This window comes from Myotis davidii, unplaced genomic scaffold (assembly GCF_000327345.1).
Source record: "Myotis davidii unplaced genomic scaffold, ASM32734v1 scaffold580, whole genome shotgun sequence".
Classification (NCBI taxonomy): domain Eukaryota; kingdom Metazoa; phylum Chordata; class Mammalia; order Chiroptera; family Vespertilionidae; genus Myotis; species Myotis davidii.
Window position 1 is genome coordinate 2,791,514 of NW_006293313.1, and position 14,161 is coordinate 2,805,674.

The window sequence follows — 14,161 nt, forward strand, 5'->3', positions numbered from 1 at the left end:
TTTGTTTTTTTAAAAAAATGTATTTTTTTATTGATTTCAGAGAGGAAGGGAGAGGGAGAGGGGGATAGAAACATCAGTTATAAGAGAAAATCATTGATCGGCTGCCTCCTGCAACCTGGGCATGTGCCTCGACTAGGAATTGAACCCTGACCTCCTGGTTCATATGTCGATGCTCAACCACTGAACCAAGCTGGCCAGGACCATTTACTTTTTTAAAAATTTGATTTGTAAGCTAGAGTAGAGCAGGGATTTGCGGACCATGGCCTGTAGGCCAGAGATGGCCCACTGCCTGTGTTTGTAAATAAAGTTTTATTGGAACACAGCCACATCCATTTGTTTAGTTATTGTTTCTTTTGTATGTAATAACAGAGTTGAGTAATGTCAAAGACCATATGGCCTGCAAAGCTGAAAATATTTACTATCTGGTCATTTAAGTTTGCTATCCCCTGTGCTGTAATCTAAGATTTTATTTTTAATGCCACAAGAAATGCAGTCTGGTTTGCCAACTGCCATTACTTATCACTGATAAATCTTGTTTTTAGTTTGACATTTAAAAATTTTAAATTTCTACCAGCCAGATAAAATTGGATATGTTGGGTGAAGGAAGAGCATAAAACAATTCTAAATATAGAGGTAATATAGAGGTTTTCCTTCTAAAATCTTCATTTACAGACAGTGTAGACATTTCAGCATTTCATGTGTAAGTATTTGTCTTTGAATGTCAAAAAACCTGATGAAATTTGAATGTAATGATTATCACCTCTTTTGAGAGAGGTATCCATAACAAAATAAGTGAGAGCTGAGCTTGCCATTGCTCATAAAATTGCACTGGATCTTTTAGGGAAACATTTTCTTCTGGCCCTTAAATGTCTTCAAAAACATGCCAAGAATTCATTATAGCAGCGGACAACACACCCAAAACACAGCTGGAGTTTATGAAGCTGCCTCCTTCCCCATCATTTTTTCCTTTAAGGCTCAGTTTATTTTCTTTTGATTGCCAGCTCACATTTTTCTGGTTTTTTTTTCATCTTGGAAAAAATGATGTTCACCATCCTTGTACTATTCCACCCAAACTTCAGAACTCAGACTCGGAGGAGGGCTGGAACCCAGTGTTCTTTTGCATTTCCCTGCCCAGCAATGTCATTCTATTGCCTGAAGATAAACTATTTTGCAAGATTTCCAACCTTGTTGCCTAAGGAGGTTCCTTCCACCCGGCTCTGATAACACAGCATAAACAACTCACACTGTAGTTGGTAATAGTTACACGCAGCATTTTCATCAGTCATGCAGACGGCAAATAGTTCCTGGAGAGGGAGGAGTTTCGTGACTCAGTCTTGGTCTTCCTGAGTTGAGACTTGCCCTCTGGCTGCCTGAAGTGCACTTTCTTCCATTGAATGCTCGCAGTCCCAGAGAGAACATGGAGTATATGACACTCTAAGGAAAAACAGCAAATCTAAGCCAAATAGCATTGACCAGTGTCTGTTCCTGTTACTGCCATTCCCTAAATGTATTAGTAGGTGTGCAATTTCATTGGATCTTTTTTTTTTCCTTCAATTGTCTTTGTACCTATGATTGAAAACGGTAGTTGGTCTATGGCTTTTGAGGAGGTAAGTTTTTAAAATCTATGTATGTCTGTAATAGCAGCGTCTGTCTCTCTGAAAAATGCAGTATCCTCCTCTCAAAAGTTACTAACCGCACTCTCCCAGCTGGGCGTCCCTGTGCAGGAGGGGAGGGGACGAATGGGAAAGCTATGGTCTGCTTGTTGTCCAGTTGTACGAGGTGGGGCATGTTCCAGGCAGCGTGAGGAGCGATTGAGGGGTTATGGAGGCAGTGTCTCCTGAAGTCTGTGCTGTGAGGCGGGGAAGCAACGAGCCTGTTCTGTCTACAGGCGCTGAGCATTCAGCACATCTGCTTGTGTAAACGTATGACACGTGACTGTCTCCGGACTGACTGAGGTGCACGGGGCTGAGTTCAGCTCTCTCTCAGGTGGGCAGCCCTTGCTCATGTTTCCAAATGAGCCAAGCAAGGTTACTACCTTTCCCAAGCCCATCGAAAGGAAACTTTCTTCTCCGTTCTGGTGTAAAGGTGAACTCTGTCTTGAATTAGTCAGTTCCAAAGTGAGTTTGGCTCCTCGGGAAAGGTTGGAAAAGACAGCTAAGTGATGCAACCTCTTTAACTCTTGGTGAGTGCAGGCAAGTGCCTCTTCGTGGAAAATGTCCATCTGAGTGGCCAGGAGGGTCATGCTGTGGAGGAGGATACTGCATTTTCCCTCTGGCTTGCTTTCCCCACATCTGTGAGTGCAGAGCCGGAGACCACACTCCCCACTCTGCTGCTTGCTTCGCAGACACTGGACTGAGCTTCCTGCTAAAGCAAATGCCAGGTGTGCCCTAGGCTGTTGTGCTTTTTAGGGACCCTCAGACACATAATTTCTCCCCGATAGTCTCCCACCCCTCAGGTGTGCGTCTGTGAAGAGGGGTCCGAGTTACATCGGTCCTGGAATGGGAACTTAACCAGTCAGAATTTCAGCTGAGCTCATACCCCTTTCGCATATAATATAACCATCAGATGCAGCTCTGATCCATAGGGAGAGTAGCTACCTGTGCTTCTTAAATACTTTGAACAAAGTCCTTTCCCACTCACATCGTGTGACTTTACCTGGAGGTTATTTTAACTCAATTCTAAGCATGTAATGTAACCTGAAAAACTGGTAGCTGCAACATTTTCTCTTATGCCAAATGAGTGTGATGTAAATAATTAGGGGAGATTTTTGTACCTCGGAGTCCTGCAAGTACAATTTCAGTAGAAATAGGACTTTAACTCAGGAATAGGTAGTGTAGTAGTCTTACCAGGTTCCCTTTGGAAGGGATTTATCAAGAAATGAGAAAAATGTCTTCTGCATTGTGAAATACGTTGAGGAAACTGCTGGTATTTGCTGCCTGTTCCTGGCAAGGAGGGCATTTATGAGAGAAGTTTCTGACTCTCTTTTTAAATCTGAGTTTTTGACAAGTATGTAAGTTGTTTCCACAAATAGTGGCAATAGTTAGATATATTGGCATGAAAGATGCACTCTCCAGGCCCTGCTGGAATTTGGATCACTTCCCCAAAGACTGAAAGATTCAGCTGCACAGGCCCTGGCTTCTCCATTATTTTAGTCACCAAGTAATTATGCTTCTGTAAGAGGGCAGAGCATCTGTGGAGGGGACAGATAGACTTGGATGAGGACAACTTGCCCCCATAAATGTGCACGCTGTCTCATCAGGAATAAATACCTTGGCAAAGGGCTTCTGGCCAGGCAGCACTTTTGAGGGTTACATTGTATTTCAGTCACAAAGGAAGATCCACTGTGGTTTCATGCAGAATATGAGCATCTAGCAAGAGTGGACTTAAAAAAAAAAGTTCTTTTGACATTTTTATCATTTCCAGTGAAATTAAAATTCTAAATTGCTTTTTATTTTTTAAACAACTTTTTAAACTTTTAAAATACATGTATTATATATCCATTGTGGAAAACTTAGAAACCTTTAAATATCACAAAGACAACAATAAAAATAACCCACTATCTACAATTGATATCTTTTATGCTGTTATAAAAATGGGATTTTCCATTTACTTAGCTCTTTTTCTTCAAGGTAGCATAAGCATTTCTTCTGTTATTAGAAATTTTTCATTTCCATTTTAATGCTGCATGGAATTCATGAAATTATTTAGAAATATCTAAGTGATTTGGGACTGTAAAACCTTTTTCAGTCGCTGTCTTTTTAAAAAATGTTTTTACATTCCCCGATTGCCCCAGTCTACCTTCTCCAGAGGAGAGGGCAGGGAGGATCCCTGTTGGCTGGTTAGAGTCGAGTACTAGTTTGGTCTTTAGCTTCTCTGCTGGCCTGTTTCTGAATCCCCTGCCCCCAGGACAGCCGCAGGCGTTGCCTGTACCATGTTTCTTAGCCCTTCTTTGAAAAACAAAAAGAAATTATGTTTTCTTCTTTCCATATAACAAACCCTAGGTTGTCCTATAGAAGACAAAATTCACCACACATACCCACTTGCATACACGCACACATACTCTCACACACTCACATTCATACACACTCACACACACATTCTCACTCACACATACACAGAGTATGCCATGACAAAAATCTCTTTCAGGATGTAGATTTGTCTCCTGGTTGTGAAACACTGCTTTGTCTGAGTTTTTGCCACCCTTGCAGAAGGCACGGCTAGGAGTATAAATATGAAAAACAGGAAGGTGTCATCACATTGAAGTCTTTCCTGTCAGCTCTCTGGAGTGTCCTGTAATTGCTAACAATAGCAGAAAAAGCACTTTTGATACTTTGGAATGGAAAACACTACATTGCTATTCTGATGGGAATGTACACAATTCATAATGGCTAGTTAAGGGGAGACCTTGATCCTAACAATGTGACTTGGTTCTCTCATCATATACCTTTGTTTCAGATTTTTTTCCTGGGATTTCAAGGGGGAAAATAGCTCAGTAATGTATTTTACCCAGAATCTTTTAATCTGAAATTTAAACAACAACAAAGCAAACATAGGGACAATTGTTCTTATAACACAAAAATTGGTGTTCAGAAAAGTAAACATATTTTTACCCAAAGAATGAAAATGTCAGTTGATAGCAAAGTCATGGACCCATGCATCCTGACCCCTGATATTGGGAACACAACGTGGAGCCCTGTCTAGTGGTTTCCCCCTATTCCAGCCCTACTGTGTCTAGTGGTTTCCCCTGAGGTCAGGGTGGGGTTATTGTGCATGTTTCCAACAAAGAACTGCCTGTGTCTGCATTCTAGGTTTATGTGAAAACCTCACGCGTTGGGGGTACGTGTGGAAATTTTGCTTTTTTGTGGCACATGTTTTATAATGAAGCCCTGCCTGGGGGTCTGGGGCAGGGGTAAGTTCACGGGGTAGAGTGCCGCCTCTGCACCGCTCGCTTAACTCACTGTTGTTCCCCAGACAGCTGTCCTGCCCTCCTGTGCCACTGCGCCTTCTCCTCTACACCTTCAAGTTCACTAGTCGTTGCTGCTTGTTTTTCCTCACCAGTCCCATCTGTTGCCGCTAGTACCTCAGGCACTAACCCCCACCTCTGGTTGTTGCTTTTTTTCTGCAGAGGGAGAACCGGAGATTACAGGAGGCCAGCATGAGGTTGGAACAAGAGAATGATGACCTCGCCCATGAACTCGTAACCAGCAAGATTGCTCTGCGGAATGACTTGGATCAGGTACACCCATCATTCACTAGGAAGAAATAAGACTGTGACTACCTCCTCAAGGGCAAGGACCCAGTTGCTCTCACCACAGCCCCGCCGGGGCTCCCTCTGTACCTGACAGGGAGTCGGCTGCTTGATGGATGAATGGGTGGGTGTAGGTGGGAGGGGACTGCTTGTGCCGATTGGAGCAGGTGGGAAATGCCAGAAGGGCTTGGGTCACTTCCAAGAAGCACGTGTGACCTACGCTTTTATACCTCTGCACTCCGTGTCTCTTCTCTGCCCCTGTAATTTCCTAAGGCAAGGCCTGCCAGCATAGTCACCCGAGAGCATCCGCCACCAGGAATGCTCATCGACAGTAAATGTAAAGGATTTAAATGACGTATGCACATTAAGATACACATATTGTCGGGTCAACGGGCATCCTAGTGGCTAAGCGCCCACACTGCCTGGGTGTGAATCCTAGCATTACCATTTCCTAACCACGTAATCCAGGCAGTTCTTACCCTACATCGGTATAAAAAAGGCTGCCGCAGGGGATGATGTGAGAATAAAACAAGGGAAAGCAGTTTGGTAGAATGTGTCGAATAAACTTTACCTGTTGCTAGGAAGACCTTAAATTGTTTAACTTCCTTTGTTCTTTCCAACAGTACTGACAGCTTTAGGACTTCTGTTTTCTATTGCTGGAGTTTTCAAAAACAGTTGGCAATGTGGAAGGAGTCTTGTGTAGATTTAAAGTTATCACTCTATTTTCTGACTTAAAAAAGTGAACATTCCCAGCCCTGGCCAGGTAGCTTGACTGGTTAGAGTGTGGTTCCAATATGCCAAGATTGTGGGTTCCATCCCGTCAGGGCACATACAAGAAGCAACCAACGCAGGCATCAATAAGTGGAACAACAAATCGATGTTTCTCTCCCTCTCTCTTTCTCCCTCCCTTCCTCTCTCTCTCTAAAATCAATTAAAAAAATTTTTAAGTGAACATTCTGAACAAATAGTGTGAGATCAGAAAAACTGAGACTTAGAAGAGGCACTGTTGTGCTCTAACTATGCATTGGCACTGTTTAAAATACAAATCCATGAATAACATAAATCTGATGAAATTAAGATTGAAGGAATTTTAACAATGTTTAAAAAATTGTCCCTGCCACAACTTCTTTTCCCCATGGACACAGTTGATTTTGCAGCTCACAAGTTTTAACCGCAGTAAGGTGGGAGAAAAGACCACTGGGAAGGAAACAGTGCTAACAGGGAGAGGTGGAAGCTGAAGGAGTCAGCACCGAACAGTTAGGAAATAAAACAAAGACTGTGCTGCTCAGAACGCCGGATGCGGAGGTAGAAAAAGCAGCCAATCGGGGTGGGAGAGAGATGGCCCTTTTAACCACAAACCTCATGCAGCTAGCCTGCTTGTAAGGTGTTGGTATGAAAAGTGTGTGACCAAGCGAGTCAGAACCAAAGAAGGAAGAGGCGTCTCCAGTGGATGAGGACCACACCCCACCTGACCGCAGCGGTTACAGTTTTGTATTAAAAAGACTAGAGTGGTGAGTTAGTACTGTAATGAAATTCTTGGTTCCCTGTTAGCTTTCCAGATGGCCCTCACTCATACCTGACCCTGTCATTTTGAATCTTTTATCCAGTAATAGTTTTCTTGAGATGGCGAGCTAAATGAAAAATGTTTTAAGCAGTTGGCCTCAGTGGGCGTTCAGTGAAATAAGCTAGAGCTGTGAATTGTAAGTTGTGTGGGTAGTATATTTGGTAAGCCTTTAAAAGTTTTAAAAAGTAATGAAATTAAATACTTACTGATTATCTACTATGTCCCAAGCACTATATTAGTGATTTCTAAGCATTATCTCATTTAATCTTCCTAATGACTTTATTATTTTAATCTTCCATTTTATAAATGAAGAAACTGGCACATATACAGGGTGTCCCCCAAAAATATATACAGATTTTAACAGCTGATAGCTCAGTTTCGAAAATGAAATGTATTTTAATAAATACTGCGTTAATAATTATTTAAAGTGTGTGTACACATTTTGGGGGGACACTCTATATATGTATCAAAGATTTGGTCAAAAATATACATACAAGGTTATTTACTGCAGTGTTACTTATAAGAATAAAAAATAGAAGTAATGGGCCAAGACCGGTTTGGCTCAGTGGATAGAGCGTCAACCTGCGGACTGAAGGGTCCCAGGTTCAATTCCGGTCAAGGGCATGTACCAGGATTGCGGGCACATCCCCAATAGGAGATGTGCAGGTGGCAGCTGATCGATGTTTCTTTCTCATCGATGTTTCTAACTCTCTATCTCTCTCCCTTCCTTTCTGTAAAAATTCAATAAAATATATTAAAAAAAATAGAAGTAATGTATATGTCCAATAGAAGGGGAGAACAGAAGTATATTTGTAAAATGTCTTTTTGAAATAGATTTTTAAAACAATGGGAAGATGATAATATAATATATGTATTTTTAAACTAAATTTCTTTTTTAAGGATAATCCTTTTTAAAGGGTATTTTAAAATATATTATTTAAAGAAAATATATCATCTACAAATAAAAATCATCGTAAAAATTAACTATGTAAAAGTTTTTTCGAGAAAATCCATTTTGAGGATCAGTCTGGAAGGATGCTCTGTGGGTACTCCTGAAATATTTGAGTGCTGAGCACCTAGGTGCTCATGTAAATACTGGAGCAGCCCCTGAAGAAAGTTAACTCCTTCATCTATTCCTTCTCCCTCGTATTTCCTCCCTTCATACCTCTCTTTCTCTTTCTTTTTAAAGAATAAGACCTGGCCCCTGCCTTTTGAAGCTTGCTATCTTGATGAAAGAATAAAAATTGCAATTCCATGGATATCTCCTCCTGATGTTGCAGTTTCTGCCGAGCAGGGCTTATTCACCTACCACAAAGCTGTCCCCAGTTTAGGTGCCCCGCCCGGGTGCTTCAAGGAGGGGCCCTCACCTTCCGAGTCTGCCTCACCCAGTTGGCCTAGTACTTTTCCATTCCCAGTGGGACAAGATCAGATCTCTTCATTAAAACAGCAAAACGTTAAACAAACATGACAGAAGATTGTATTTGAAATAATATGTAAAGCAAACAAACACTAATTAGGTAATTAGGAACTTTGAAAAAATAAATTACTCCTTACCCTTGTCATGTCCGCGTGGGCTTCAGGCTTCTTGGGTACGAAGGCTCTCGGTGTTTCTCTCTGACACAGCTTCTCTTTGAGAACTCACCCTCCCTCAACTTCAGCAAGGGCTTCTCAGCGATGAGAAACGTGAACAGATACATCTCCGGTTCTGTTTCTGCTGCCCCCGGCTCTCAGGCCCTCCCTGTCCTTTCCTGGTCCCAAGAAACACAGGAGAGAGACAGCCAGGACTTTTCCCAGCTCCCTCCTAACCACATCATGTTTCCTGTTAGACCAGAAACATGTACTAAGTGGCAGATTCTTTTGTTTTATTTGAAACAACTGGCTAGTTCTTTGAGAAACTATCTCTGAAAGCTCCTCATCCTGATGGTAGAGCCTTTTGATCAGGTGATGGGAGGATTTGAGATTAAATCACAAATTGCAGTGTTTCTCTCACATTCAAGTCACAGAAGCCTAACAAAGAGGAGAAACTTCAGATGAAGCCTCCTGGGAAACTCTGGCTCCTCCCACATGGGGCCCACAGAAATTTCTGCAGCTGTCAGATCCGAAAGCAGTAGAAATCCAGTGAGCTTGCTTTACCTTGGCCTGGTGAAGAATGTGCAGCAGAAAATGTGAAATAAAAATAGTAGGGCCTCTCCTCATAAATAGTTAGTTGTTTTTATATTAAAAACTTCCTCTGGAAAGTGGCTTTCTTTTTCTTTTATTATAGACATTTCCAAAACTGCATTTTTGAAGTCTGCCTCTAATTTTAAGATGCTCTTTTGCTGTGTAGATTTCCCCCCTAAAACCTAGTGTATTAGTGTCCTTAAAGGGGACCTTTTCACCTTAAGTACCTGACGCTTTCAAGTTATCTGAAAACAGAGCTATAACCTCTGCGGTACGGGACATGAGGAACATCAGACAGTGAGAACGGGGAAGCTGGATGTGGCTTCCCTGCCAGCACCCAGCAGACTGTGCTGGCCTGGCCATCTGGACACGCGGCAGATACGGCGAAACACACAGGAGGCCACCTGGCCAGCGTTCACAATTACTTGGATAACATTTTGCTGCTGTCAGCCAGGGACAGCTTTTTCAAATAGCTTTCATCCTCTGCGTCGGTGGTTTTCTCTGCTGACCGTGTCCTGTGGCTCTCCGCCACCTCCACTCCACACAGTGTGCTTCTGTAGGGACTTTCAGAGCCACATCCATTTATTCGCCAGATACTTATGGAGTGCCTACTCTCTACCTACCTGTGCTGGGCTTGCTTCCGGGGCTGTAGAGATGCACAGAGAGATGTGGTTTCTGCTTCCCAGAGCTTCGAGTCTAGTGGGCAACACAAGTAAATGATACATGGAATTTGTCATTACAGACTGTACTAAGTGCTGTCAAAGGAAGTATGACAGCATTAAATAAACAGGAACAAATTTAGATGGGGGCAGTGGGGCAGGGCTCAGCCATGCTTCCCTGCACATGTGAACTTGAAGCTGAGATCTAAGGGGTAAGAGCCCTAGAGTGTAAAATAGGCACATTTTTAACTGAGTGAAGCTAACATACAGTGCTTTCTTGGTTAATTTGGGCTCTGTTCTCTGAGTTAAGACTGAGTATTTTTCTGAGCTTTTCTGGGCCTTTCTAGAAATACGGTCTTTTCTGTTTAGATTACTTCATTTTTCCTCATGGATCTCTCTATCATGGGTTTTTGTATTTATTTATTGATTAGTTGATTTTATTTTGAGAGAGAGATTTGTTGTTCCACTTACTTATGTATTCACTGATTGATTCTTGTATGTGCTCTGACTGGAGATCAGACTTGCAACCTTGGCATATCAGGATGATGCTCTAACCAACTGAGATACCCAGTCAGGGCTCTATCATAGATTTTAGGTCTTAATTTCTCCCTGCTATACTCACTGTCCTATGTGAATACCCTTGTGGGGCTCAGCTGATCTTTGAATTTTCTCACCTATCTTTGGTCCATGGATCAGCCTCTCTCTTGCTTGCCCTCTCTGAACCCACCCACAGGAACTACTGGTTAGAGCCTCCCTAAAGGCTTCACCCTCTTCATCCAACCATTTCCTCAGGGTCAGAGTGGGTGCTGTTGTGACATCTGAAATGTGTAAGGAGCATTTAGGAAGAGCATAAGCTCTGATGCCAGTCCAGTCTGAATTTGGATCCTGGCTCTGATAGCAGATGTGTGCCCCAGTCGGGTTATTTGATCTCTGCAAACCTCACTGCCATTACCTGTAAAACAATCATTGCTGTGAGGGTTAGAGATAATGCGTGCCAAGGGCCTGGTGTGACATTGGCATTCAGTGAAAGCAGCCATCCCAGGGTTAGCGAGGAACAAAAAAAATGGCTTGTGGTGATGTTGGAACAGGAAGTGCCGGAGTTGGAGAAGTGAACACACTCCCTTCACCGTCTTTGTCTTTATGACTGTGACACGCTCTGATTTGCAGGCGGAAGACAAGGCAGACGTGTTGAATAAGGAGCTCCTCTTGACCAAACAGAGGCTGGTGGAGACCGAGGAAGAGAAGAGGAAGCAGGAGGAAGAGACTGCTCAGGTAACAGGCCTAGGCGGGCTTTCTTTTACACAGGTATGTTACCCAGGTATGTAGAGCTGATTCATACTACAGACAAGAAACATTTTATTCTAAATCAAGGCTGACGTCAAAGCAGTCCACGTGAGTGGCATCACACCTCAACGTTCCCTTTGCAGGTGTTAGAAGAGGAGGCAGCATTTCTCCCCTCGAGCAGCCTGTAGGAATTTGCCTTTACTGAGCTGTCTAGCCAGCGCATTCACTTTTCTCTAAGTTTAGTAACTTGGGATTATGATCCAAGAGCTTTGACGAATCTGCAAATTTCGTGTCGGAGCTAAAGGTAATTGACTTCTCGAGTAATTTATGAGGATTGTGAAGCTCAAAGCCCACAGAATCTCTGCTGGGAGTTGCCTCCATCGGTCACACTTCATTTTCCTGATTCATGCCTTGGAAGGAGATGTAACAGTGTTCCTGGCAGAGCTCTCAAACCTTACTCCCAGGGAATAAAAGAAACCCTCTGGGATCCAGCCGTGAAGTTAGCACCTGACAGTCTTCCGTGAGTTAGGAAGCTGTTCAGCTGGAAGATGCTTCCATTGAAAGGTCCTGGATTGGGGACAGGCAGGGCCTCTCTGCCCCAGACATCTATGCTTGCAGCTTCCCTGGAAGAGCAGGCTGCTTCCCTCTCTCCGTCCAGCCAGGCTGGTTAACTCATTTATTCTGATCTTTCGTTCTGAGACATCGAAATACTAAATATCAAGTAGGACACAAAGCCTTTCAAAGACATTGGTCCAAGCAGGCTAAGTTCCAGTGAAGTTACTAATGAAGGGTTGTATCATTGAGCACCTTTTAGGGTTTATAAAAAGTGTTCTATGATTTTTATTGCATTTATTTATTATTATTTTGGAAAATGAAAAAAAATGACTTTGGCCTATTTTGGACCAAGATTTTTTTTATGTACTTGAAAATTTTCAGGGCCTGATTATCCAGTTTGATGTAGGCCTTTCGATGAGTATTGTTTTTTCTTTTACTTCCTACCTTTTAGGGCTCACTTTAATAACTCAGGTAAAGGTGAAGCTATTAGCAAGTGAACTTAATCCATGCTTCTTCCCTGTTTTAATCATTATGGTACCCTCATGAGATTTATTAGTGGAAACTATGGCTCAGAGAATTAGTGTCAAAACCTCTCAGCCATCTAAGTCCTGAGGTCCATGGGCCCTGTGATAGGAGGGGAAAAGGCAATGGTTTATGTCCTTACATTCTGTAAGATAGAGAATAGAGACTAATTTAACAACCAAGTTTGAATCAGAATAACCTACAAATTGCTTTTAGAATTGTAGCAAATATGAAGAAATTCAGAAAACTAATGATATGAGCCCGATTATAAATTGCACTAATAAATTGCATGTACAGATTAATCATTTAATACATGATCAGAATAAACAGATGAATTCTACATCACAGCAACCCAATTAATGATGGGGCATAACCAAAGCTTTTGTTTGGTTGTTTGGTCAATAACTTGGAAGACCTGAGTTCACCTGAGCCTTTTCATCATCTTTACCTTCCCCTATACCTAGAATTCTAGAGCTGCCAGACTACGAAAATAGCTGGTTTAAGTTTAGCATTCATAATTCAGTATTTCTTTGACTGTAACAAGCACCTCCTCTATGCATCACCTTAGCTCCTTCTGAAGTCACTGTTTCTTTAGTCCCTGAATCTCCTGGCCTCCAGGGCTCTTATCTTTCTCCATCTTTTTCTGACTCCACTCCCAGAGATCCTTGTTCCTGCCTTCAGAGCGCTGACAGCAGTGACGGTTGGGGATATGAAGAGGAGGGCTTAAAATGTTTTTTCAGTAATTGATATATAGCATCAAGGCTGCAGGCAATGTGGCGTTGAGGATTTGTTTTAGATTCTCATAAGGATAAATGTAGCTTCTGAATCGACAATTAACAATCTATATATATATAAAAGCCTAAGCGACTGTTACAACCAGACGGCGCTCAATACAGGAGCTGCTGCCAGTGACTGGAAAACACATGTTGGCTTCAAACAGTGCGCTCCCACAGCTAACCTCCTGCAGCCAGCCAACCTCCCTCAGTCCCTCCCCGTGGTTGGCCAACCTCCCAGCCCCAATCAGTCAGATGGGGACTGGGTGAGGTACCCGATTGGCCCCAATCCCCAGCCAGGCCAAGGGACCCCACCCATGCACGAATTCGTGCACCAGGCCCCTAGTATGTTTGTAAAGTAAGTAGTAAGCATAAGCAGCTTTAATGAGGAAAATTTAAGATAGTTATAGCTTTAATGAGGAAAATTTATATAGTTATAGTGTTTATCTTGCCATTGGCTCTGGTTCAGGCAGACCTGAATCTAGATGTTTGTGGGAATTATTTAAATATTGTGACTGAGTCTTGATGTTTTTCGTTCTCACTCTTTCTAGCTAAAAGAAGTCTTCAGGAGACAGCTAGAGAAGGCAGAATATGAAATAAAGAAGACTACAGCTATCATTGCCGAGTACAAACAGGTAAAGCACCACTGTGGTTTTTGTCGCTATGAAAGTAATTGTTGTTGTTCTTCAGGGAAATATATTTTGTTTTTAGAGTTTCCAGAACAATGACTGCACTGCATTCATTACATTTGTTGGCTTATTTTCTCCTCTGAAACTGGCAGTGGTTGGACATGCTTGCTGATAACATGGAGGTTTATTTGAGCAAAACAATCTGTTGTTTGTTCACAATGTTTGATAGATTTAGAGGAACAAGAAACCTCATTATTACCACGGGGATCCCGTCTCTGCCCTACTTAGAAGCTAATTTCCTATAGAACACACTAGTGACATTTGCCTCTTTGCCAAGGACTAAAGTTTAGTGATTGTATCGAATGGCAGTAGCTAGGGGATCAGTGTGTCCTTTGCTGTCACAGTATAGAATGTGGGAACTCATTTTTCCCACTTGGCTATGTGGCCTTGTAGAGGGAGACAATATCTGTGTATAAATAAGAGGAAGGGGAACTTATTGCATTTGGGAAGTGGGGAACCCTTCCTGGAGAAGGGCTGATGTGAGTTGTGCCTCAGCGGCCGGGTGAGATGTGGATGTGTGAAGAGGGAGCGGAGAGGAGGGCCATGGGGAAACAGCACGTGCAAAGGCACGGAGGTAGATTAGTGGACAGAAATAGTTTAGTTTGGCAAGAGTATCAAATACAGAAGAAAAGCATAGGTGAGGGGGGGGGCAGTTTAAGGAAGGTCTTCAGGGATAGCTGAGGTGTTTGGACTTAATTGTTTGTAGT

The 14,161-nt window shown here is 42.6% G+C and overlaps 1 protein-coding gene across 1 annotated transcript in view; it reads left to right on the forward strand.

Annotated features, from left to right (window-relative positions):
- Nucleotides 1-14,161, forward strand: part of RABGAP1L (RAB GTPase activating protein 1-like) — a 391,910-nt gene that overhangs the window by 365,291 nt on the left and 12,458 nt on the right. The window contains 3 exon segments of the mRNA XM_015566064.1: nucleotides 5,126-5,236; nucleotides 10,799-10,936; nucleotides 13,317-13,400. Of these exon segments, the coding sequence (XP_015421550.1) occupies nucleotides 5,126-5,236; nucleotides 10,799-10,936; nucleotides 13,317-13,400 (333 nt within the window).